The 24627-nt window shown below is 45.2% G+C and overlaps 1 protein-coding gene and 1 non-coding gene across 9 annotated transcripts in view; one reads left to right on the forward strand and one right to left on the reverse strand.

Annotated features, from left to right (window-relative positions):
* LOC133040793 (myomegalin-like) overlaps window positions 1-14079 on the forward strand; it is a 63760-nt gene extending 49681 nt beyond the window's left edge. For 6 of the 8 annotated variants that reach the window (XM_061120947.1, XM_061120951.1, XM_061120948.1 and 3 more), the window contains 6 exons: window positions 3047-3279; window positions 4551-4602; window positions 5721-5908; window positions 10071-10304; window positions 11582-11713; window positions 13848-14079. In XM_061120947.1, the coding sequence (XP_060976930.1) occupies window positions 3047-3279; window positions 4551-4602; window positions 5721-5908; window positions 10071-10304; window positions 11582-11713; window positions 13848-13939 (931 nt within the window). In that variant the 3' untranslated portion in view covers window positions 13940-14079. Of the gene's footprint in view, window positions 1-3046; window positions 3280-4550; window positions 4603-5720; window positions 5909-10070; window positions 10305-11581; window positions 11714-13293 lie in introns of all 8 variants that reach the window. The other 2 variants (XR_009689035.1, XM_061120953.1) reach the window with 2 other exon arrangements.
* A 6269-nt stretch (window positions 14080-20348) lies between these two features.
* On the reverse strand, window positions 20349-20420 carry TRNAE-UUC (transfer RNA glutamic acid (anticodon UUC)). Its single transcript has one exon. It is a non-coding gene; the product is annotated as a tRNA-Glu (tRNA).
* Window positions 20421-24627: the final 4207 nt, after the last annotated feature.

The raw sequence follows: 24627 nt of genomic DNA on the forward strand, positions 1-24627 counted from the left end.
CTTAATTTTTTAAACTTATTTTTTATTGAGGTGCCATCAGTTTATGACATTATATAACTTCCATGAGTACAATCTTATATTTCCACTTCTGTATGCACTACAGTGTAATTAGCTCAATTTCAAAAATAAGCTTACAAAATTGCCAAATAATGGCCTGATCACTAGATTTATCAGTCTGTCTTTAATGGCCATTTTCCTAAAACTTTTCAAAGACATTCCATTAGTGTAGAATTAATCTATTATATAATTACCTGTGAGCATTAGTTATTGAAATACTAAATCATCACTAACTTGCTTGGTGGTTGAGGATCAGCTTTGAAGGTGGTTCAGGTTTTGCTTCATACTCCATTGAATCTCTGTTAATATGTAACACTTAAATTTCACTGACCCAGAGAATAATGTTAGAGCTAAAATAACTTGAGAATTATTTTAGAACTGAGAACACTAAGGCCCAAAGATATAGTTGCTTGATCACAATTGCACAGTAGACTTTGGCAGAAATAATATCAAAATGCTGGGCTCTCAGTTCATAAAGCTTCCACCCACTTTGTCAAGTGCATTTAAAATTTTTATATTCTCACAATCATTCTTTTTTAAAAACAGACTTTGTTTTTAGAACAGGAAGTTCAGAGCAAAATTGAGCGGAAAGTACAGAGAGTCCCCATCTACCTATCCTTGTCCCTGCACATGTATAGCCTCTTCCCCTAGTATCAACATCCTATACCAGAGTGGTGTATTTGTTGATATTTGTTGCAATCAATGAAAATCATTATCACTCAAAGTCAATAGTTTACGTTCGGGTTCATTCTTAGTCTTGTACATTCTGTGGGTTTTGACATAAGTATAATGACATGCATCCATCGTTACAGTATCATGTAGAATGAGTGTTCACTGCCCTAAAAGTACTCTGTGCTCCACCTACTCATCCTTCTCTGCTTTCTAATCCTTGGCAAACACTGGTCTTTTTACTGTCACTGCAGTTTTGGCTTTTCCAGAATGTCATATAGTTGCGATCATATGCTATCTAGCTTTTTCAGACTGGCTTCTTTCACTTAATAATATGCACTTAAGATTCCTCCCTGTCTTTTAATAGCTTGACTGCACATTTCTTTTAAGAACCAAAAAATATTCCATTTTCTGGATGTACCACAGTTTATTTATCTGTTCACCTACTAAGGAACATCTTGGTTGCTTCCAAGTTTTCTCAATTATGAATAAAGCTACTGTAAACATTGTGTGCAGATATTGATGTGGACATAAATTTTCATCTAATTTAGGTAATCATTGAGAGATGCAGTTACTGGGTCATATGTAGGAATATGTTTAATTTTGTAAGAAACTGTCAAACTATCTTCAAAAATAGCTATAAATAGCATTTTGCATTCCCACCAGCTATAAATGAGAGTATCTATTACTTCACATCCTCACCAGCATTTAGGATTGTCAGTGTTCTGTATGGTCACCATTCTAACAGATGTATAGTAGTAGCTTAGTGAAAGTTAAAGCTGCTCAGTCGTGTCTGACTCTTTGTGACCTCATGGACTTTATAGTCCATGGAATTCTCCAGGCCAGAATACTGGAGTGGGTAGCCATTCTCTTCTCCAGGGGATCTTCCCAACCCAGGGATCAAACCCAGGTCTCCCACATTGCAGGCGGAATCTTTACTGTCTGAGCCACCAGAGAAGCCCCTAGTAATAGCTTACTGTTTGTAGATTTTTTTTCATGATGGCCACTCTGACCAGTGTAGGTGATACCTTCTTATAGTTTTGATTTGCATTTAGTAGTAGCTTGCTCTTGTTTTAATTGGCAGTTCCGTGATGACAATGATGTCATTGAAAAATGGGCAGAAGACCTAATTAGACACTTCTCCAAAGAAGACATACAGATGGCCAACAAACACATGAGAAGATACTAAACATTGCTTGTTATTAGAGAAATGTAAATCAAAGCTATAATAAGGTATTACCTCACGCTGGTCAGAGTGGCCATCATGAAAAAATCTACAAACAGTTAATGCTGGAGAGGGTGTGGAGAAAAGAAAACCTTCTCGCAGTACTGGTGGGAATGTAAATTGATACAACCACTATGGAGAAACAGTATGGAGGTGCCTTAGAAAACTAAAAATGAAACTACCATATGATCCAGCAGTCCCACTACTGGGCATATACCCTGAGAAAACCATAACTCAAAAAGACACATGTGCCCCAGTGTTCATTGCAGCACTGTTTACAATAGCCAAGACATGGAAGCAACCTGAATGTCCACTGACAGATGAATAGATAAAGATGTGGTACATATATCCAGTAGAATATTGCTCAGCCATATAAAGGAATGACATTAGGTCATTTTTAGTGATATGGATGGATCTAGAGTCTGTCATACAGAGTAAAATAAGTCAGAAAGAGAAAAACAAATATTGTATATTAACACACATATGTGGAATCTAGAAAAATGATACAGATGAACCTATTTTCAGGGCAGGAATAAAGATGCAGATGTAGAAAACAGACATGTAGACCCAGAGTGGGAAGAAGAGGGCGGGACGAATTGGGTGCATGTGCATGGATGTGCATATACATGTGCATTTACACCAGGTGTAAAATGGGTGCTAGGGGGAAGCTGCTGTCCAGCGCAGGCCGCTCAGCTCAGCGCTCTGTGATGACCCAGAAGGGAGGGGGGAGGTTCAGGAGGGAGGGGACATATGATACACATAGCTGGTTCACCCTGTTGTACAGCAGAAACTAACACAGCATTGTAAAGTGATTGTACTCCAGATAATTAATTAATCGATAAATAAAGTAGAACTAGAAAAGAAAACCATTTTTAGAAGTATGGGAGCAGGGGAAAAGATGATCTTAGAAGGAATCTTTTACCCAGAGACACTCTCTTACTTTCCTTCCTTCATTCCCTCTACCACATTCCAGTCACTAAACACCAGCTAGAGTTCCGCATGGGGACTCCATTGGTGAAATTCTCAAAGCACCTTCTGCTGAAGCACTATAATCTATCAGTCACCCCTTTCTATCCTTACCACTTCCCACTTTAGGAAATATTCCTTGATCCAGGATCAGGCTCGAGAGTTGACCCACCTGCGGGAAAAGATAAGGATTGGGAGGGCTGTCTCTTCCCTTCTCATCCAACATGTTCAGAACACAGTGAAGATCTTTGAAGAGCTCCTCAGCAGTAGGAAGATTGACTATAACACGGAACAGCATTTCCGTGAGCAGCTGGCCAAGGGCAGCCAGCTGGCAGAGAGCCTCGCCAGCAAGTTCAACACAGGTAAGCCAGCCCCAGGGCTCAGGAGGGCCCTTAGTCCCTCCCCCATTCACACTCCCAGACCTGCACTCATTCACAAGTGACGTTTCAGTCTGGTGTCCTGTTCTGTAATCACCATCTTGGGGCCGTGGCAGAGCCGGGGCTGGCTGGTGAGAAGCAACAGAAAGGCACACGGGGTTGGGGATGCCATGGTGATTACCAGCTACTCTGTGTCTCCTGAAGTATGGCCGCTACAGCAGGAGCTCACTGGGGGTGACAGCATGTGTCTGAAACTAACTGGTAGAAAGAGAGGTGGAATGGGGCAGTTGGTTGCTGTGAAAAGAGTCCTAAACTAGCAATCTAAAGACTTCTGCTCTAGCCTGTATGTGTTCATTACTAGTTCTGGACATGTTCATATTTCTTTTGATATCTGTTTCCTCACCTAAAAAATTTAGATCAAATAATACAAGCCCCTAACTCTTGCACGATTGTTCTTAGGATCAAATAAACAATATTAATCAGTGCACTTGAAAAGAATGATAAGAGAATCGTGTTGATTTGGGAACTGTTTAGAATACTGGTTGTTTTTTTTTTTATGTGTCGGTTTTTTGATCATGAAGCATGCGGGATCTTAGTTCCCTGACCATGGATCAAACATGTGCCCTCTGCATTGGAAGGTGAAATCTTAACCACTGGACTGCCAGGGAAGTCCCTGGGAATGGTTTAGGCACTATATGTATAAGTACCTTTTGTGGGAATATTTATTATTTCAGAAGTCAGTTATATAGAATATTGCCTAGAGAACTGAGGGCACATAGTAAGAGCTGGTTTGAGGCCATTGTACAGGCTCCTGATGGCAGATGCAGAGGTGGGACAGGGTGGCTGTCACCTCTGCGGAGACAGGTTCTGCATGAAAACTGATGGGACCCACAGACATGGGACTGGGAACCCGCCCCATGGCAGGACTGGGAGGCTCTGGCTGGGATGATCGAGAGACCAGCTGGACAAGTACCCCATGATCTGTGGCAAAAGAGACATTTTCAACTTTTTGCTCTAACTCAGGGCAGAGCAAGTAGAGGAGACTGATGATCTTGAGGCGGGTTCGGGAAAGTTTGCCAGACATGCTGTCGAAACACTCAACCCAGTGTCTCCCGAGAAAATTCAGAGAAGCCTGTACTTGAGCATCAAGCAGCTATGTGTCTCTGACCCCGGAGAGAGAACCCAGTGCGTGCTTGTATTTGGTAAATGAGAGCTGTTTAAAGTATGACTGCTCCTTTTCTCAATTTGGTTTTCAGATGACTGTGTAAATAAGAAGAATCAAAGAGAACAGATGCTGCAGAGACTCAGGTAACTCAAAATTTTCAGGGGCTATGAAAGATAAAATCTAGTCAAAAATCCGGAGCAAGGGCCAGAAGATCAGTGGAGCAGCAGCTCTCTCACCCCATGAAAACCAAACAGCTGATTATACCATCAAACCATTGTGTGTCCTTAGTGACAAGGTGGTCTCATTTCCTGTTTTTTTAGTTTATTATTCTTCTGGCTCCAAGATTCACTCATTTAGTGAATTAGTAATTTACTAAATTTACTAGTAATTTACTACTAAATTTACTAGTAATTAGAATTTAGTAATTTAGCCTAATTCACTCATTTAGTAATGTAGTAATTTAGCCTAACTCTCCAGTCTTAGGAGTCTCCCATCCTCCCAGGGATCACCTCTGGTCTCCCCTAGATCTTTAAAAGCTGGAGCGAGATCATATCTGAAATCTTTAAGAGTGACCCAACAAGTGCTGGCAGATGTTGAATGGCTACAAATTTCTTTCAAACAATATTATAAATATGACATAGATTTATATTATGTATGACTAGGGAAAGTAGAAGTCACTCAGTCATGTCTGACTCTGTCCAACCCTTTGTGACCCCCATGGACCGTAGCCCGCCAGGCTCCTCTATCCATGGAATTCTCCAGGCCAGAATAATGGAGTGTGTAGCCATTCCCTTCATCCAGGGGATCTCCCCAACCCAGGAATCAAACCCAGGTCTCCCATATCACAGGCAGGTTTTTTCCCAACTGAGCCACTAGGGAAGCCCAAGGAGGTCTGGAAACTACAAGACACCTAGAAGGGAGCATTGCCTCAGGAACCAGTTTTAAATGGGCCACCACAAATACTATTTAATGGATTATGTCACAGGGTGTGTTGAACTTTTATGGGCCTCTGGGTGTCTTGTCAAAGTGTTAAAGAGCCTGATGGGTCTTCTCTCTTTCTCAGGATGTTTGTGACCAAGGCACTGAACACTGTTGTTCTCCCTGCCTCCCAACTCTCTACCCCCAAATATGAATGGATTGTTTGACTTTTCTGAAGGAACAATCTCCTTGACTCCTGGGGCCTCTCCTCTAAGCCCCCAGATCAGTATAACTGTGATATTTGGGTGACTTTCACTTTTCCTCTGTCTTTCTTACTTCCTAGTATCTTAAGGGAGAGGCTAAAGAGGGATAAGAAGACAGAAGTCCTGCAGACCCAACAGGATGCCCAGCCGCAGACTTGGCCCCAGACCTGCTCCAGCAGCCATGCCCCGTCCACCGCCCGTTACTCCCCTAGCAGCACCTACCTGCTGCTCAATGAACAGAAAGTGCGCCCTGCAGTGGACATGGCCAGTAAGTACCCAGAGATCCTCCAGTTTCTAGGCGCTTGCTTATTTGTCTAGACCAAGAGGAGGCACCTTGGCAGCCACGCCCTGCAGACCTACTGTGACATGCCTGATTGGGCACAGGTCAGGGATTCAGTGCCAGGCACAGGCTTCAGGGGTGTCAGATAGCTTTTCTCCATTCCTAGTGCCACACTTCATCAGCCACCAGACCCCCCTCAGGCACCATACATGGTGCTGGATTTGAGGGGAGGGGTCATGAGTTGCGAAGGGGAGGGAACAAATGCTCCCTCATACCTGCAACACAGTCATGTCACCTTTCAGACCACAGACATGAATGTCATTAACATTGGACCTCTGATCCTGAGCTCCTTTCGGTAAACAGCCACAGTTTCTATTTTGTGTGTGTTAGTCGTTCAGTAGGGTCCAACTCTGGAACCCCATGGATTGTAGCCCACCAGGCTCCTTTGTCCATGGAATTCTCTAGGCAAGAATGTAGGCATTCCCTTCTCCAGGGGATCTTCCCAACCCAGGGATTGAACCCAGGTCTCCTGCATTGCAGGCAGATTCTTCACCATCTGAGCGTCCAGGGAAGCCATCTTTTTCTATTATTTATTTATTTATTTTTACATTTATATTTTTTACTTTTTCCTATTTTTATTCACCACTAAATATTTTCTATCATCTGTGAATTTACAGATCCCACCCATCATTCTAATAATTCAGCTGTAATATCCTCTAAACCATCAGTTACTGGGACTGACTGAATCTATCACCATCATGCCACTCCCCAGAATTCCCCAAAGAGGGCCCTTGGGTAGCTTTGGTAAGGGTAGGAGGAAGAGAATAAGTTTAAAATCAAGTCTTCATTTTTCTCCTGCTCAGCATTCCCTTTATTTTCCCTCCTGAGGAGAGCATCTGACTCATACAGAGTCAGATGTGAACAACCAGGGACCAGGAAGTCCCTGGCTATGTATCTGTTTTTATTTTTTCTGAATATTTTAGGTATGTTGTTGTTTTTGTTGTTCAGTCACTCAGTCATGTCCAGCTCTTTGCAACCCCATGATCTGTAGCACGCCAGGCTTCCTTACCCCTCCTTCAACATCTCCTGAAACTTGCTCAAACTCATGTCCATTGAGTTGGTGATGCCATCCAACCATCTCATCCTCTGTCTTCCTATTGTCCTCATGCCTTCAATCTTTCCCAGCATCAGGGTCTTTTCTAATGAGGCATGAATAAGCCATAATGGATTTTGACCTGGAACTATTCCTGTTTCTCATTTTACATGAGAAGCAAAGCAGCATGTCTCCTCTTAATTATAGCAGTCAAGGGAAGACAGAAAATTCATATTTATTGAGCATCTAGTATGCTTGTATTATTGATCACTGTATATATGCTGCCTCATTTAATCAGGACAGCAATCCTTTTAAATTAGTGGTGGTGTCCTGATTTTACAGCACAGCTAAAGACACTGAGGCTCAGTGAGGTCAGGGAACTTACTGAAGACAGTCCAGCTTGGAGTAACATTGACTGTGATCCTGGCTGACTCTAAAGCTCGGAGTGCCCACTGCACTGCGGCCCGAGCAGTCATGGACCTAGCCAGGAGGGAATCACCCCTGTGCACACCTCTTTCTCTATGCTTCTGGAGCCAGTGTTTTCCCCATTTCACTCTTTCTTCCCCTATGCCCAGCACAAAGGCCTAGCCTCTGCAAAGAAGACAAGACTCTATACACGTATACTTTCACCCATGAATTTATAAATGAATGATTTTGGTTGTGATTTAGTCACTAAGTCGTGTCCGACTCTTGTGACCCCATGGATTCTAGCCCACCAGGCTTCTCTGTCCATGGGATTTCCTAGGCAAGAGTACTGGAGTGGGTTGCCATTTCCTTCTCGAGGGGATCTTACCCACTCGGGGATGGAACCTGGCTCTCCTACATCTCCTGCATTGCAGGTGGATTCTTTACCACTTAACTAGCAGGGAAGCCCACTATAAATGAATAGGCTGCCCTTGTTATGAATGTGACATTGTCCAAAAGGCTGATGGGAATTTGTTGTGCATCCTCGAACTCAGTTGCCCAGAGGCACTTGGCTCCACCTCAACGCTTCCCTGAGAGACAGCAGATAAAGGGCAAACATACCTTCTCCATTCCTGCATTTCCTGCCACTACTTGTTAGAATGGCCACATTTGAGATGTGGCACATTTATGGCACTCTCAGAAAGTATCAGCCTTGTTTTCTATTATCTCTGTCTTTTCTGAAGGAGACTAAACCCTTCTTTTTCCCACCTGAAGTCATCATTTTTCTCAGAGGGGCAATGGTTTATCAATACTCCTTCTTTGGGGGCCAAAATTTCTAGTGCCACAAATGGTGTGTGGCAGCATCACTGTGAGACTTAATTCCTCTCCCAGGAGGCTCGTCTCTGCTGCTTTCCACGTACAATGTAGGATGTTTCCTGTGTTGTGTGGCAAGGGAAGAATGGGACAAGAACATGCTGATCACTGTTGCTGACCAACTAGAAACCTCGTATGCCCTTGGCTGAGAGTAAGCTGATTTTCTGGGGAGGGGATATAAAGGAAAAAGATCGGGAATCACATTTTGATTGAGTTTCTACTTTAAGTTATGCCTTGAACTAAAGGCTTAACATAGTCTACCTTACTCTTCATTTCACAGCAGTGTTAGTTACATCTGATATTGTATAAGTCAGGGAAGGATACTGATTTAAGTAAACAGTTCCCTAAAGGAATTTGGCTTGGTTGAGGAAAATAAGACCTCACTCTGACCCTGCTCAGAGAAGAAACCTGACTGTTTTGTGGTCCTTGATAATAATCCTTGAAAGGAGAAGACTCTTAAACTTTTCTCTGAATTATGGCCCTGTCACCCAGCCGGGTTTTTTGTCTAAAGGGAACCAGCAAAGAACATGATATAAATGTTCTCATAGCATCATTGAGCTGTACAATACCTTTTTTTTTTTTTTTGGTTCTATAATCCCCTATGTAAAAATATTGTACCCCAGTCATTCTTTGGATAGGAGCCTGACAATCTGAGCTATACTTAAGAATTCTTTTTACATTCTCATGAGCCATTCTGGGTGGATTGCAAATCACCACTTGCCTTCCTCTCAAGTGACACCCCCTCAGCCTCAGAAGGTGTCCAGAGTCAACTCAGGCAGGAGCAGTGGGAGCCACCAGGAGTAGGCCACTCTGCCTAGGTTTGCTGCTCATCAGCCAAAAGTGAAGGCCATTTTCCCTTCCTTATCTTCTACCAACAATCCCAATACAGAACAAGCTCAGGAAGGATCAGCAGCTGTTTGGTGGCAAGGGCATAGACTGTTGGGTGAGAAGATCACACGTTCACAGACCAGTTTGAGAGTGCTTACTCTCATGACTTCTAAGATTGGCAGTGATTCCTACAATTGGAGGAGACATTTCTGAAGTACCTCTCTGGGATCATTCCAGCATTTGAGGATCTTGGAACGAGGAGAGAGGCCCCTGTACTTTTCCTCTGTGTGCACTGTGACCCTCAGACATTATATCTCACAACTGCTTCTTGATACCATAGGCCAGGAGTGCCAGTAACCTTGGGGTGAAATTGATAGTCCTTGGGAAATGAGTTCCTAGCTGATACTAAGCAATTGACTGATCACTGTTATTCACCTTAAAGTCTTCATTCCATGGATTGCTTTATCAATTTTCTCAGGCTGTTGTAACACAGTATCACAAACTGGATGTTTCAAAACAACAGAATTTGTTTTCTCACAGTTCTGAAAATCAGGAGTCTGAAATCAAGTCGGCAGAGCCATGCTCCCTTCTTTCTTGCCTCTTCTTGACTTGCTGGTTGTGGGGAACATCCTTAGCCTTGAAAATGCATCACTCCAATCCCTGCCCCCAGTGTCACCTGGTCTTCTCCCCTGTGTATGTCCTGTCTCTGTCTCCTCTCCTCTTCTTATATAGACATCGGTCATGTTGGATTTAAGGTCCACCCTAATCCAGTATCATCTCCTTTTAACTAATTAAATGTATAAAGACTCTATTTTCAAATGAGGTCACAGTCTTAGGTTCCAGGTAGACATGAATTTTTGGAGGATACTATTCAACCCAGTATAATGATTGTTAAAACACTTCATTTCTGACTTCCCCATTTGTTTCTCACTCATATTCCTTTCTGGACAGATGTCAGCCCAGCCACGCCTGCTGATTCAGCTTCATTGCCCAGCAACCACTCAGAAGCTGTATCTGCTCAGCCCTTCTATCCTTTGGGTGGCACCACAGAGCAGAGTGGGACACCAGACACTGGGCATCATGGCAGCAGTCACCCATGCGAAGAGATGAAGCCTCAGAAGATGAATGCATCCGGGAACCTATCCTCCTCCTCCTCTTTGGACCGGCCCAGCTCCAAGCCCTCTGGTAAAAATAACAAAGGAGCAGTTGGTGAAATACAGCCATTTACAGAAACAACACATTCCTTTCCTGGTCAGAGGGTATTTTGTTCCTCAGTTAAACCCTGGCTCACAGAAGTGGGTGAGAAGATGAAGGGGCAGTATCCCATGGGTCAGCCAGAGAATGAAGCCCCATCTCAGTACTGATCCTTTCTATGTGCCTCTCATTTCCACTACCTAGGGACTCACTCTGGGCAGGAGAATAAAGGAATGCAAGGGCATTCTGAGGCACTCTATAAGGAGGATGAGTTCCCTCACATTTGTGTGTTCCCTTTTCTCTGTGCTGTAACCTTTTAGGTCTAGATTGTTTTAGACTGTTCTAAGTTCAGACTCCCAAGGGGAAGGTAAGTCTTCTTAGATCAAGAGTTATTGCAGAATGGAAGACTATTTCTATACACACCTACAGAGAGAGACACACACACTTTGTATACAATTATAAGGCAGTCCTGCTTCTCATTCTTTGCCCGTGGGTTTGGAGCCAGGCCTCCTGGCACTCAGGGGCTAGGGGTGCACCCATGTGGAGGAACTGCTTGGAAGCAGCCTGGTTTCAGTATGCACACAGTATAACAAAACAATATTTGAAATTCTCAGAGAAAAACCTGGCCCTAAGCATGATGTCCTGATGAAGCCTATTTTTGATCATTTTACCCTTCTCTTTGTGCATCTTTTTCCATCCTTGAAACTGTTACCTTCTCTCATTCCTCCTTCAGGTCCTGATACCTCCCCAGACTCTTCCCGTCACTCTTAACCCAAGGAAAACATTCAGTGTCACTCATTATTCACAGCCTGATCTAATTTCATATGCATATACCTTAGTTTTTTTTACTGGGTGAATGTTAAAAGTTGTGCAGTCATGGATCATAGAGTAAGAGAGGTCTGAAGTAGAGAGGGAGGCCCTCTGGATTTCCACCAAAGGAGGTGGACAGAGTTTCTCATTGTTAGGCCAGTCCTCCCTAGAGTAGTTTAGTGGTTTCTCACACTTGTTCACCAGCCCAGTGTCCATCTCTCCCAGATATACTCAACTTCTCTCTGGGAGGAGGCCTCATGGAGTTCCTAGCAGAAGGCTGTGTTGGGATTAAAAGCCTAGGACCACTTTAAACAAAGTTGCCTAGTGCTTCCCAGGTGCCGAGGTGAGCAGAGGACGTTGACAGGAGTATGGATATGAGCAGGGATCTTGCAGAGGGTCCCATGAGGGATCCACCTTTCTCATTTCCTACCTCTCCCTGTCTTGGTGGTATGCAACAGGGGCCGACCTGCTGGAAAAGAATCTTATTGAGATCCAAAACCTGCGCCAGCGCCTGGAGGAATCTGTATTCATCAATGACCGTCTGCGGGAGAGGCTGGAATACGTGCTCAGCAATGCTGGCCAAGGAAAAGGTAGAAAGGGCACCAAAACCTCTGGGTTCTGTCCACATCTGGGGAGCCTCACAAGGGCATACAGGTGTGCAGCTATAAAGACATTGGTGTGCACTCCCCTACTCCTCCTCACAGTCAGCCCAGAGAGGTAAGCAGGGCAGGCATTTTTGTCCCTACTTTATAAGTGAAGACACTAAGTGGCTTGCCCTGGGTGGGACTAGTTCTCGTCTTCTTGCGTTCATGCTCAGTCACTCATTCATGTCCGACTCCTTGGAGACACTATGGACTGTAGCCCGGCAGGCTCCTCTGTCCATGGGATTCTCCAGGCAAGAATACTGGTTCAGTTCAGTTCAGTTCAGTGGCATCCGACTCTTTGCGACCCCGTGGACTGCAGCACCCCAGGCCTCCCTGTCCATCACCAACTCCCAGAGCCTACTCAAACTCATGTCCATTGAGTCAGTGATGCCATCCAACCATCTCATCCTCTGTCGCCCCCTTCTCCTCTCGCCTTCAGTCTTTCCCAGCATCAGGATCTTTTCCAGTGAATCAGCTCTTTGCATCAGGTGGCCAAAGTATTGGAGTTTCAGCTTCAGCAACGGTCCTTCCAATGAATATTCAGGACTGATTTCCTTTAGGATGGACTGGTTTGATCTTCTTGCAGTCCAAGGGACTCTCAAGAGTCTTCTCCAACACCACATTTCAAAAGCCTCAGTACTCAGCCTTAGTTATGGTCCAACTGTCACATCCATACATGACTACTGGAAAAACCATAGCTTTGACTAGACAGACCTTTGTTGGCAAAGTAATGTCTCTGCTTTTGAATATGTTGTATGCTGCTGCTGCTGCTAAGTTGCTTCATCATGTCTGACTCTGTGTGACCCCACAGACAGCAGCCCACCAGGCTCCCCCGTCCCTGGGATTGTCCAGGCAAGAACCCTGGAGTGGGTTGCCATTTCCTTCTCTTAATATGTTGTATAGTGGCTTGCAATTTCCTTCTTCAGGGGATCTTCCTGATCCAGGGCCTGAACCTGCGTCACCTGCGTCTCCTACGTTGGCAGGCAGGTTCTTTACCACTGCACCACCTGGGGAGCTGTTCTCATCCTCAGGGCTCTCTAATGCGATGCCCGTTCTTATAACTCCCTGCACTACTTGGTGCTGCCCCCAGGGCTCATGGCCTGACTGTCGGATGGTAGGGCCACGGCTTCCATGGTGCCCTCAGCAGAGGGGGCAGCACATCCCACCTTCATGTCACTACCACATGCTCTGGATGCTGCCTCCCACCCTCCTCCCCCTCATGCAGATGGACTGTATTTCCACACTTTCTACCCAAGTGTTCTCCCTTGTCATGATCAGGAATATGGTGACCAGGCCCCTGACAACATCACAGCAGCAGCCAGTTAGGGGGAAAGACTATGTTCCACAACTGGAGCCATTGACATGAGGGTGTGGCCCATAGTGGTGTGACTCAGCCACATCAGACTGTTGTCCCAGTGCATGAGGCTCCCAGGTTTTGCCAAAATTTTGGTGGGTGAAGGGAACTATATCTTTGAAAGCATCTGTTACCCAAATGTGTGACTTGTCTGGTTTGTTTTTATTTCCAGAGATAGTATCTACCTTTGGCTTCCATGGATAGAACCCAGAGTCCATACCTCAGCTCTACAACAAGAAAAGGGCCTTGAGGGAAAGCAAGCTGGAGTTTTCAGACTTACACAGGGCAAAACCCAAACTTGGTTACTTCCATATCCCTCCTTTCTGCAGCAATACCCAGCTGCAGAATCACAGAGAGTGGAGAGTACAAAACTTGCCCAGACTCACACAGCCCAATCTAGATAAGGTTGCTTCGTATGAGGTCCCACCTGCAAGTCCCAATCTAGATAAGGTTGCTTCGTATGAGGTCCCACCTGCAAGATTCACAGGCTGTAGGAGTGGAGCACCCTGGGAAATTCACATTTCACTTGTAAGTCCCTTCCCCAGATAACCAGAGGGTTACTGGCTGTGAGCTGGATACCAGCTTGTTTCTCTACCTACCTTTCCCACTTCCAGTTGCATGTGAATAAGGAGGGGAAAAATTGTCATTTTCTGTTGGGAGCAGTCATTGAAGAGAGTTCCCTAAATCTCTCCAGACCTCATTGCAGCTCTGTCTCTCCCTCCCCAGGTACTGCACAGTCAGCTTCAGATGTGTCCCTCACCACCCCTTATTTATACACTGAGAGTCACTCTTCTGGCTCTGGTAAGGACATCTTGTGACCCAACACCGGAAGGGTCTAGAGGAGTGTTTTCCAGATTCTCCAGTCCTATCCAACAGCACTTGTGGGTGTAAACTTGGAGGCATCAGACATTACCTTTAAATGAATGGATCAGATTAATAAATTATTATTTAAAAATTATTTACATGTATTTATTGAGTGACTATAAAAAGTAAAATTTGTGCAGGAAAGAATAAAACCCATAATGGTCTGAAATTCAAAGAAAAGATTAAAGGAAAAATACGTTTCCTCTATTATCTATCTCTATTTCAGAGAACTAGATCAGAAAGGCCAATGCAGGGGAAAAGTTAAATCTATTGAGAGTGGGCCTGTGGGATCGTTGAGCCCCATTACATGCTTGGAAAGAAAAAAAACTATCGAATGTGAAAATATAGTAGGATAAAATCTGAATGTTTATAATGAAGACCATAAGCAAGACCCAGGTGAACTCCATTCGAGAGAGGGACAGAAACTGCTTCTCAGAATCATGAAGATCAGAGTTGCCTCAAGCCTGGAAATAGTAGTTGTTGAATTTTCAAAATGGTATAAATAATATATGTTAATATATATAGAAGAGTAAATTTTATTTTGATCTTTTTCAAACTAAGAATGAATTGATATTAATGAGATGACATGTCAGTTCAGTTCAGTCACTCAGTGGTGTCTGACTCTGCAACCCTCTGGACTGCAGCATGCCAGGCCTCCCTGTACATCACCAACTCCCGGAGCTTGCTCAAACTCATGTCCATTAAGTTGGTAATGCCATCTGACCATCTCATCCTCTGTCGCCCCCTTCTCTTGCCCTCAGTCTTTTCCAGTATCTTAATCTTTTCCAGTTAATCGGCTCTTTGCATCAGGTGGCCAAAGTATTGGAGTTTCAGCTTCAGCATCAGTCCTTCCAATGAATATTCATGACTGATTTCCTTTAGGATGGACTGGTTTGATCTCCTTGCAGTCCAAGGGACTCTCAAGAGTTTTCTCCAACACCATGCTTCAGAAGCATCAATTCTTTGGCACTCAGCCTTCTTTATGGTCCAACTCTCACATCCATACGTGTCTACTGGAAAAACCATGGCTTTGACTAGACAGACCTTTGTTGGCAAAGTAATGTCTCTGCTTTTTAATATGCTGTCTAGGTTTGTCATAGCTTTTCTTTCAAGGAGCAAGCATCTTTTAATTTCATGGCTGTAGTCACCATCTGTAGTGATTTTGGAGCCCAAGAAAAGAAAGTCTGTCACTCATTCCATTGTTTCCCCATCTATCTGCCATGAAGTGATGGGACCAGAAGCCATAATCTTTAAGTTTTTGAATGTTGAGTTTTAAGCCAGTTTTTTTACTCTCCTCTTTCGCTTTCAAGAGGCTCTTTAGTTCTTTGCTTTCTGCCATAAGGGTGGTGTCATCTGCATATCTGAGGTTATTGATATTTCTCCCGGCAATCTTGATTCCAACTTATGCTTCATCCAGCCTGGCATTTCGCAGTCAATGTAACAACTGAAGTGAAGTCTGTAGAAATGCACCTTGAAGCATTGAGTGAAGCCCTTCCTGGGGACAGTGTGGGCTTCAATGTCAAGAACATGTCTGTCAAAGATGTTCGTTGTGGCAGTGTGACTGGTGACAGCAAAAATGACCCACCAATGGAAGCAGCTGGCTTCACAGCTCAGGTGATTATTTTGAACCATCCAGGCCAGATCAGTGCTGGATATGCACCTGTGCTGGATTGTCACACAGCTCACATTGCTTACAAGTTTGCTGAGCTGAAGAAGAAGATTGATTGCCATTCTGGGAAAAAGCTGCAAGATGGCCCTAAATTCTTGAAATCTGGTGATGCTGTCATTGTTCATATGGTTCCTGGCAAGCCCATGTGTGTTGAGAGCTTCTCTGACTATCCTCCCCTGGGCCGTTTTGCTGTGTGTGACATAAGACAGACTGTCACTGTGGGTGTCATCAAAGCAGTGGACAAGAAGGCAGGTGGAGCTGGTAAGGTCACCAAGTCTGCCCAGAAAGCTCAGAAGGCTAAATGAATATTATCCCCCAAATCTGCCACCCCAGTCTTAATCAGTGGTGGAAGAACAGTCTCAGAACTGTCTCAGTTGGCCATTTAATAGTAAAAAACTGGCTAATGATAACAATGTATCATAAAACCTTTAGAAGGAAAGGAGAATGTTTTGTGGATCATATGTTTGGGTGTGGCAGTTTTAAGTTTTAGTTTTTAAAATCAGTAATTTTTAATGAAAACAACTTGACCAAAAATCTGTCACAGAATTTGAGACTCATTTAAAAAAAAAAAGCTTAATGAAAAACATAACTTTTTTGTTACATTCAATTAAAGCTTTATTTTTTATAAGAATGAATGTAATCTATATTTTTTGTACTTTTTATTTTGTTTTGGGGTATAACCAATTAACAACAACAGGACTCAGCCATACATATACATGTATCCATTCCTCCCCCATAACCCCTTCCCATATAGGCTTCATATAACACTGAGCAGAGTTCCATGTGCTATACAATAGATTTTTGTTGGCTATCCGTTTTAAATATAGCAGTGTGTACATCCTAATATAAATTCTTTTTTAATACATACATATATATATATATACCAAAATCACTGCAGATGGTGATTGCAGCCATGAAATTAAAAGACTCTCTTTGATAGAAAAGCTATGACAAACCTAGACAGCATATTAAAAAGCAAAGCCTTTACTTTGCCAACAAAGGTCCGTCTAGTCAAAACTATGGTTTCTCCGGTAGTCATGTATGGATGTGAGAGCTGGGCCATAAGGAAAGCTGAATACTGAAGAATTGATGCTTTTGAACTGTGGTGTTAGAGAAGACTCTTGAGAGTCCCTTGGACTGCAAGGAGATCCAACCAGTCCATCGTAAAGGAGATCAGTCCTGGGTGTTCATTGGAAGGACTGATGCTGAAGCTGAAACTCCAATACTTTGGCCACCTGATGCAAAGAGCCAACTCATTGGAAAAGATCCTGATGCTGGAAAAGACTGAGGGCAAGAGGAGAAGGGGGTGACAGAGGATGAGATGGTTGGATGACATCACTGACTCAAAGGACATGAAAGTTTGAGCAAGCTCTAGGTGATGGTGAAGTAAAGGGAGACCCCTCCATGGAGTCACAAAGAGTCAGACACAACTGAGTGACTGAACAACCAGAAAAAAAAAATTTATATATATATATAATATATATGTCATATTTATGACAGACTGTATGATTTCAATACCTTTATACCATGAAATTTTTACACCCTGTTTTATGTCCCTGGATATGTTCCAATGGTTCCTAGTTTATAGTCTATGGGAACTTGAATAGAATTTGTATCCTGCTGTTGTGTGAAAATTGTATAAATCATAATTCTGTTGAATTGGCTCATAGTGATTTTCAGGTCTACTATATCCTTCTACTTTTCTGTCTATTCTATTTTTGAGAGTTTGATACTGAAACTCCAACTAAAAATCTTAATTTATCTACTTTAAAATAATTGTAATATATAGTGGAAATATATGTAACTTTGTTCTGTATTTTCCAAGTCTCCTGTAAATGTGTTTATCATTTTTTCATAATTTAAAATAATACAAAATGAGGAAAAATAATAGTTTCAATCAACATTCTGTCAACAAGATGATTTCTCTCATGAGATCAGCCCCACGGCACAGAGGTAATTACATCTGTGGCTCATGGGTCCACTAATTCCTTATTGCCACTTATAGCTTAAACTGAAGGTAGAACAAAAGAAGGTGGAGTGACAGTATTTCACCAAACTGGAAGGAGAGGAGACAGTTCTACCATTGTTCTTATTTCTGTTCCCTGTACTTACCAATCACTAATACTTTTGTGTAGTCTTACATCTGTCCTGGGTTTGGTTGTTCTGATGGCCTTATAAACCTTCCTAATGCAGAGATTAATTGACTGAAGGTCCCAGCTATGCTTTAAAATCTATCTCTGAGGCTGCATCTCCCATGGGCTGCTCCCTGCCAATAGCTGAGTGCAGTGGGGATACAAAGGCAGACCCACTCCTGGGAGAGACAAGACTCTTCATTGGCTGACTTTGGCTCAGTGGCTCCACAGTGACTTTGATGAACTTCATGGCAGGCAGTCTTGGACACCTTCTCTTCTCTTCCTTACTAAGTCAGGTTTGCTTCATGACCCGAGGCATCTCTCATCATTCCTAAGTACCTTGCTATTTTCTTGCATACAGGTATTTTCCCTAATGAAGTCCTTGCACATTTAATTAATTCTCACCATTTACTTTTTGGAGCATCTGGAATAACATGGTTGTCATCCTGCCAGCCTGTCCTATGGCTATGTGCTGTGGGTACTTTGTACTGTGTTTTGTTCCAGACATAACTGTCTTGATATTACTCCTCCTATCTCACCCTGCCACACAGTCACAAGGGACTCCATGCACTGTTATCATTAGTAGTTTATTTATTAAGCCCACAAACATAGAAGGTGCTGTGTTGATCATCCTTTATTAGTTTATAGTTATCTGGCACATATCCATGAACATAGGACATTCAGAGAACAGAACAAAACCTTTAAACCAGAAATGAAGGAATTTCATACTGACATACCACACATTATGGGAGTGCTTAGAGGTTTGGAAGCCATGTGATTTCTCAGCCTTAAAAAAAGATGAAATCTTACCATTTGCTACAACATGGATAGACTTGAGGGTATTATGCTAAGTGACATGTCATTCAAAGGAAGACAAATAGCATGCAGTTTCACCACATGTGGAATATTTTTTTAAATTTTAAAATGAACCATCTGAACCATTCAAAAACAAACATATAAACAGGTAATGGTTATCAAACAGGTAATGGTTATCAGAGGGGAAGACTGAAGTGGGGAGGGAAGAGTGAATAAGAGGAGTCAACTGTATGGCCAGAGATGGAAAGTAAACCTATTTAATGGTGAATTTGCTGTAATGTATACAGAAGTCAAAATATAATACTGTACACATAAAAAATATAAACCAAAAAATAAGTAAAATGATATCCTAGCAGGGTACAGAGAGCCTGGCAAAAGCCAAGGGGGCAGCTGCACTTCCCTGAAGGCTCTCTCCTGAGGTAGGTGGTTCTAGTGCTCAGTCTGGCCCAAGACCCCACCGCCCACCAAGGGAATTGGGAGGAGGCTGGTGGGCAGCCGTGCTGTGGGGGCCAGGGATGACAGCCTAGTGGTGTTCCTGCAAGCACTGGCCTGCACCTACCAAAGAGAGCTGAATAAAATACTGCCTGAAATTTCTTACAGCCTGAAGAAAATGGGGCAAGAGGGGCCTCCTTGCCAGGACAAAACCTTCCCCGAGTCTTGGAGGACAAGGTCCCATGGGAGCTGGTTGAGCAGGAAATGCCAAAGTAAAAGAGCAATAGCGGCCCAACCAATGATCTTAGGATGTCTGCAAGTTCCTCTCAAATCGTGGAGCAAGTCATGTATACGGAGAGAGAGTAAGAAAGCAAATGTGGGAAAATAATTGGTGCATTGAGATGAATATATACAGTTACTCTTCTTGCAAATTTTCATAAGTTTCAGTGTGCTTTTTAAAGGAATTAGTACTCAGCCAGTTTCATGCAGCCATGAAGTTAAGATGCATGCTCCTTTGAAGAAAAGCTATGACCAACCTAGACAGCATATTAAAAAGCAAAGACATCACCTTGCTAACAAAGGTCCATGTAGTCCAGCTAAGGTTTTCCCAGTAGTCATGTAGGGATGTGAGAGTTGGACCATGAAGAAGGTTAAGCACCAAAGAACTGATGTTTTCAAATTCTGGTGCTAGAGAAGACTCTTGAGAATCCCTTGGACTGCGAGGAGATCAAACCAGTCAATCCTGAAAGAAATAAATCCTGAATATTCATTGGAAGGACTGATGCTGAAGCTGAAACTCCTATTCTCTGGCCACCTGATGCAAAGAGCTGACTTATTGGAAAAGACCCTGATGCTGATTGTAGGCAAAAAAAAAAAAAAAAGGGGGGGGGGGCAGCAGAGAGTGAGATGATGAGATAGCATCACCCACTCAATGGACATGAGTTTGAGCAAATTCCAGGAGACAGTACAGGACAGGCTGGTGTGCTGCAGTCCATGGGGTGGCAGAGTCAGACTGGTCTTAGCGACTGAACAATAACAACACAGTTGGTACTCAAGTCCCAAGTTCTCTTCAGATGGACACTGAAAGTGAGGCTTTAGGTTTCTGGTGAAGGGAGGAGTGGAGGCAAGGGGCTGTCCCAACTGCTCCTCACATCTCCCCTAGGAGATGCCCTGGACCCTGGGATTCTACCTCATTGGCTGAAGGATTTGATGCAGAGACTCCACTGCAACTGGACGGTGGGGCACATAACACTTGTGGGCAGGAAGTGAAGATTGCCGGACATGCAGCCAAAACTAAAAAATAGTAAAGCAACCTTCCCTGACCGGGGATCGAACCCGAGCCGCGGCGGTGAAAGCGCCGAATCCTAGCCACTAGACCACCAGGGAATTACATTTCGCGGTCTTCGTAAGTTATAACAGGAAGCCTGAAAAGACTGTGTGGTGTCTCTTGCTCTCGAGTTCTGAGTCCCGCACTTCCCTCCAAGGAATTGTACCCGAAGAACGTTCCTTCCCTGCTTTCTCCAAATGAGGAGCTCCACACCAAAAGCCGGACGCTCTGCGGGACAGTACGACGCGCCCGCGAGGTGCGCCTGACCCTCACGTCCCCACGACTTGCCCGGTTCGGGCGCACCTCACGACTGCCCTGGAGACGCGCCTTTTCCCGGCGAGCGCGCGTGGAGAGCAGGTCGCCGGGGCGGGGGCAGGAGAGGAGAGAGGGGAGCCGCGCGGGTGAGACCTCGGGATCCCCAAGGTCACAAAAGACTCCTGGCGCGTGCAGGGCGGAGGGCTGGATAAACGCTTGCAAACAAGGCTCCGCGCCCAGACCTGGATTCCGTCCGGTCTTCCCCCACGACCTGCTGCCCGGCAGTTCTCCCGCCTTGGATGACGCCATCTCCAGCTCCCTGGGCTCAGGCCTCCAGTTGTCCCAGACGCAGCGCTTTCCTCAGACCCACATCCAATTAGTCAGGACTTCGCGTTTGCTTCTCCGGCCTTGTTTACTTCTGCCCACACAGTCCCAGCCCCTCCTTTTCGCGACTCTGGACTTGGGCAAACGACTCTCCCGAGAAAGGCGGTCCCTCGGGCCCCCGCTGGGCCCCCGCTCTGTCGGCGAATGGACTGCCGCCCCCTCCTCTTGTCCACGTAGGGCGGCAGCGCGCCGGACGCAACCGAAAGACCGTGAATCCGCTCCTCTGGCTGGAAGTGGGAGGTCCTGCAGGGGAGAAAAGCAGGGAATGTCATGAAAGGTCCTGATCTAAAGCTATTTTCATGTCCGTCTCTTTGGGGACTCAGGCTCCAGCGCTGGTGAGGGCGCTGCCGCGCAGCTGCACCCGCGAGCGCACTCGGAGTCCCCGTGAAGCCAGGCGGAGCCCCGCGGCCTGGGGGCCGGTGCGCACACCGCCCGCGTCTTCCTCCGGGTAGGAGCCCCTGAACCTCAGACGGGGAGGAAACGGCTGTGACCGCCGCACTAAGAAAAGAAACCACTGCGGGAGAAAACGCATATGCATTCCCAAGCTTGTGAAGCTTTACTTCGAAAGGAAACCGGGGACAGAGAGACACACAGACGACAAAGCATTTAATCCTTTCAGCAAAAAGAAATGCTTTCTGCCCGCTGGCGTTATCCTGTGAGGTGAACGCGAAAACCCCTCCTGCTTTCTGGGGGAAATTGCCTTTACCTCTCTGTGGTTCTAGGTTAAAATTCGCACTCCATGATCCGTTGAACTGGAAAATTATAAGAGGCAAATAAGTTTTAGACATCATACCGGGGTGGGAGGAGCGCTTAGGGGAGAATGGATATACATTTATGTACACCTGAGTCCCTTCTCTGTCCACTTGAAACTATCACAACATTATTAATGAGCTATACTCCAATATAAAATACAAAGTTCTTTTTAATTTTTTTTTGAAGTTTTAGACATTGTAAGCGATAAAACTAAGCTATCCTTAAAGAAGAACCTCAACCGATGAGGAATGAACCACCGTGAGATTTGCGTGGACCGAGCCTGGCTCCTCCGCGGCTTTAGACGGGGCCTGGTCTGCAAACGAACTCAGTACAGGCGGAGAAGAATAGCTCTGCCCGCGTTGAAGCGTGCTATTTTCAAACAGATAAAACACCGGAGCCGTCAGCCTTTGCTGCGCTTCCTGCTAAACGTGAAAGCGTGATGGAAGTCTTGGACTTGAACTACAGTAGACAACTAGAATAAGCCACAGCGGCCGGAACCTGAGGAACCGAGTTTCCTGCGGTCTTTGCGGGAGAAGCACTGCGGCTAAAGGGCTGCGAGGAAGGAGCGCGCGGGTCAGGGGCATCGGAGCGGAGCGGAGCGCGGGTCCTCGGGTTTCCGGGTGCATTCGAAGCATCGATCATTTCTGAGACCCCCAGCACTGACCACCGAGGGCCACCGAGGCGCCGGGTCCGCAGCCAGGGAGGAGTAGCGTCCACACTTCTGGGCTGAGGGGTCACCTGGGTTCAAACACATCTAAGCCCCGGCTCCTGCGGCTTCTGGGAACTGGGGAGCCAGCGGTGGCGACCCTTGCACTCGATGCAGGGCTGTGAAACTGGAGACCCTGCCTTGGGTGCGGGACCTCCAGGCTAGACTGTTGGGGACCCAGGGACCTCGCTTCGGGGAAGGCGAGGAACCTAAGCCAGAGCTTCAGTCTCCTCATCTGAGGGATCGCCTGTGCCCCTACAGTCCTTTTCCTTTCAAAAATGCTTGTGGCCAGACGTGGTAAGAGGTACAGTTTTTGAGATGTGTCATTAGACAACAACAGTTATCTGGTTTCCGTAGTGTAGTGGTTATCATGTTCGCCTAACACGCGAAAGGTCCCAGTTCGAAACGGAGCGGTATGTTTACATGCTTTTTCTTCTTCTCCCTGAAGCTTACATTCACATTTAAACCCTGCCACCGCTCCCCGCCCCCACCCCACCGCCCGGCGCCCCCCGCCCCAGTTGATAAAGAATCTGCCTCCAATGCAGGAGACCAGGGTTCGATCCCTGGGTGGGGAAGATCCCCTGGAGAAGGGAATGGCTACCTACTCTAGTATTCTTCCCTGGAAAATCCCATGAACAGAGGAGCCTGGCGGGCTACAGTCCACGGGGTCACAAGAGTAGGACACGACTTGATGACTAAACCACCACCACCCCCAACATACACATACCAAGAGAGAAAAAAAACTGGGCTAGAGAGATGGATTATAGCAGCGTGTGCAGCTACACTTTTATGCCCCACCTGCAAACACAGGAGGAGTTCCCTAATAACCTAAAAGCCTAGTCAGCACTAGGAACCAGACCTCCTTTGTCTGCTCTGAGTCACTTTGAAGACCAGGCCATAGAAAGTCCAAGGAGGTCACAAAGCCAACTTCAGGTTAGCTTTCCTTTGGAAATGCCCTCACCTTCTCATCTGGTGCCTAAATTTCTTCTACACGCTGACAGGCATTTCGTCTCGGAAAACCAAGCTTTTCCCTGTGATGTTCACTTGCTTTCCCCCACCTCAACATACCTGTGGAACAATTTGGTTTGCCTGACAGAACTTAAGAGACTGTCAACGACCCAGTGCTCAACCCAAAGACACATAGATGAAGGATTTTAGGCTCTAGAATTGCCCAGAAAGGAGTCCTTACGCATGCCATTATCAGGAGAGCACTGGAGTCAGGTGAGAGGTCAGGAAGCAGACCTATCCCCTCATTATCTGCTGAGAATGCCTAACATAAGGAAACTGAGATTCAGAAAGAGAGCATGACCCTGGCTCTGCTGCACACAGCACTAAAACCAGACCAGGAGGGACCCAGCCTGTCACCTTTTGGCCTGGCCTCAGAGCCCAGAGCATCGCCCAGGAGGGAGAGTGAAGGGAGATGAGCAGACAAGCGCTGGAGCCTTGCCCAGCTGCATGCAGCCCTGGGCCACTGGGACTCACCTCCTTTTCTGCTCTGCCACTCAGAAATTTAACCTTTACTGTCAGTTTTCAACTAGAAAAGCCAAATTAGAGGGAGGAGGTAGTAAAGTAATGTCTGGTTGCCTGGTAGCTATAATTTGGCATTGTTACTGCTGTAGTCTGGCTTCAATTTCAGGTCAGGAAAGCTCTAAATTGCATTAAATCTTCCTCTTCCTGATGAGAGGTGGTTTGCTGCAAGGCACAGGCAAGACCCTGTGCAGGGTTCCTGTGGCCAGGTGCCCTTCAGGTGGGGGAAGAGAAATGTGATGGACCACCAGGACTTCTACCCTCCAGTCTTTTCTTCCTTTATTTCAGAAACCTAGTGTCTCACATATGGAGTTTTCATTCAAAGAGAACCTGGGACTTGAGTTCTAAAAACTCATTAAGAAAACAAAAACATAAAACCTTTTAAAATACAAAAAAATTTGAAATCCTCATATTGTATATTTTGTCCCAACTGCACAGTTAACATTTTCCTGCGTTTGCTTTCTCACTCTCTCCATCTACACAATTTGCTCCACCATTTGAGAGTAACTTGCAGACATCTCAACTCAAGACCACTGGTTGGGCCACTGTTGCTCCTTTCCTTTGGCCTTTCCCTCAAAACCAGCTTCTGTAGGACCTGTCCTCCAAGGCCAGGGGAAGGCTTTGTCCTTGCACAGAGTTCC

This window comes from Dama dama, chromosome 20 (assembly GCF_033118175.1).
Source record: "Dama dama isolate Ldn47 chromosome 20, ASM3311817v1, whole genome shotgun sequence".
NCBI lineage: Eukaryota > Metazoa > Chordata > Mammalia > Artiodactyla > Cervidae > Dama > Dama dama.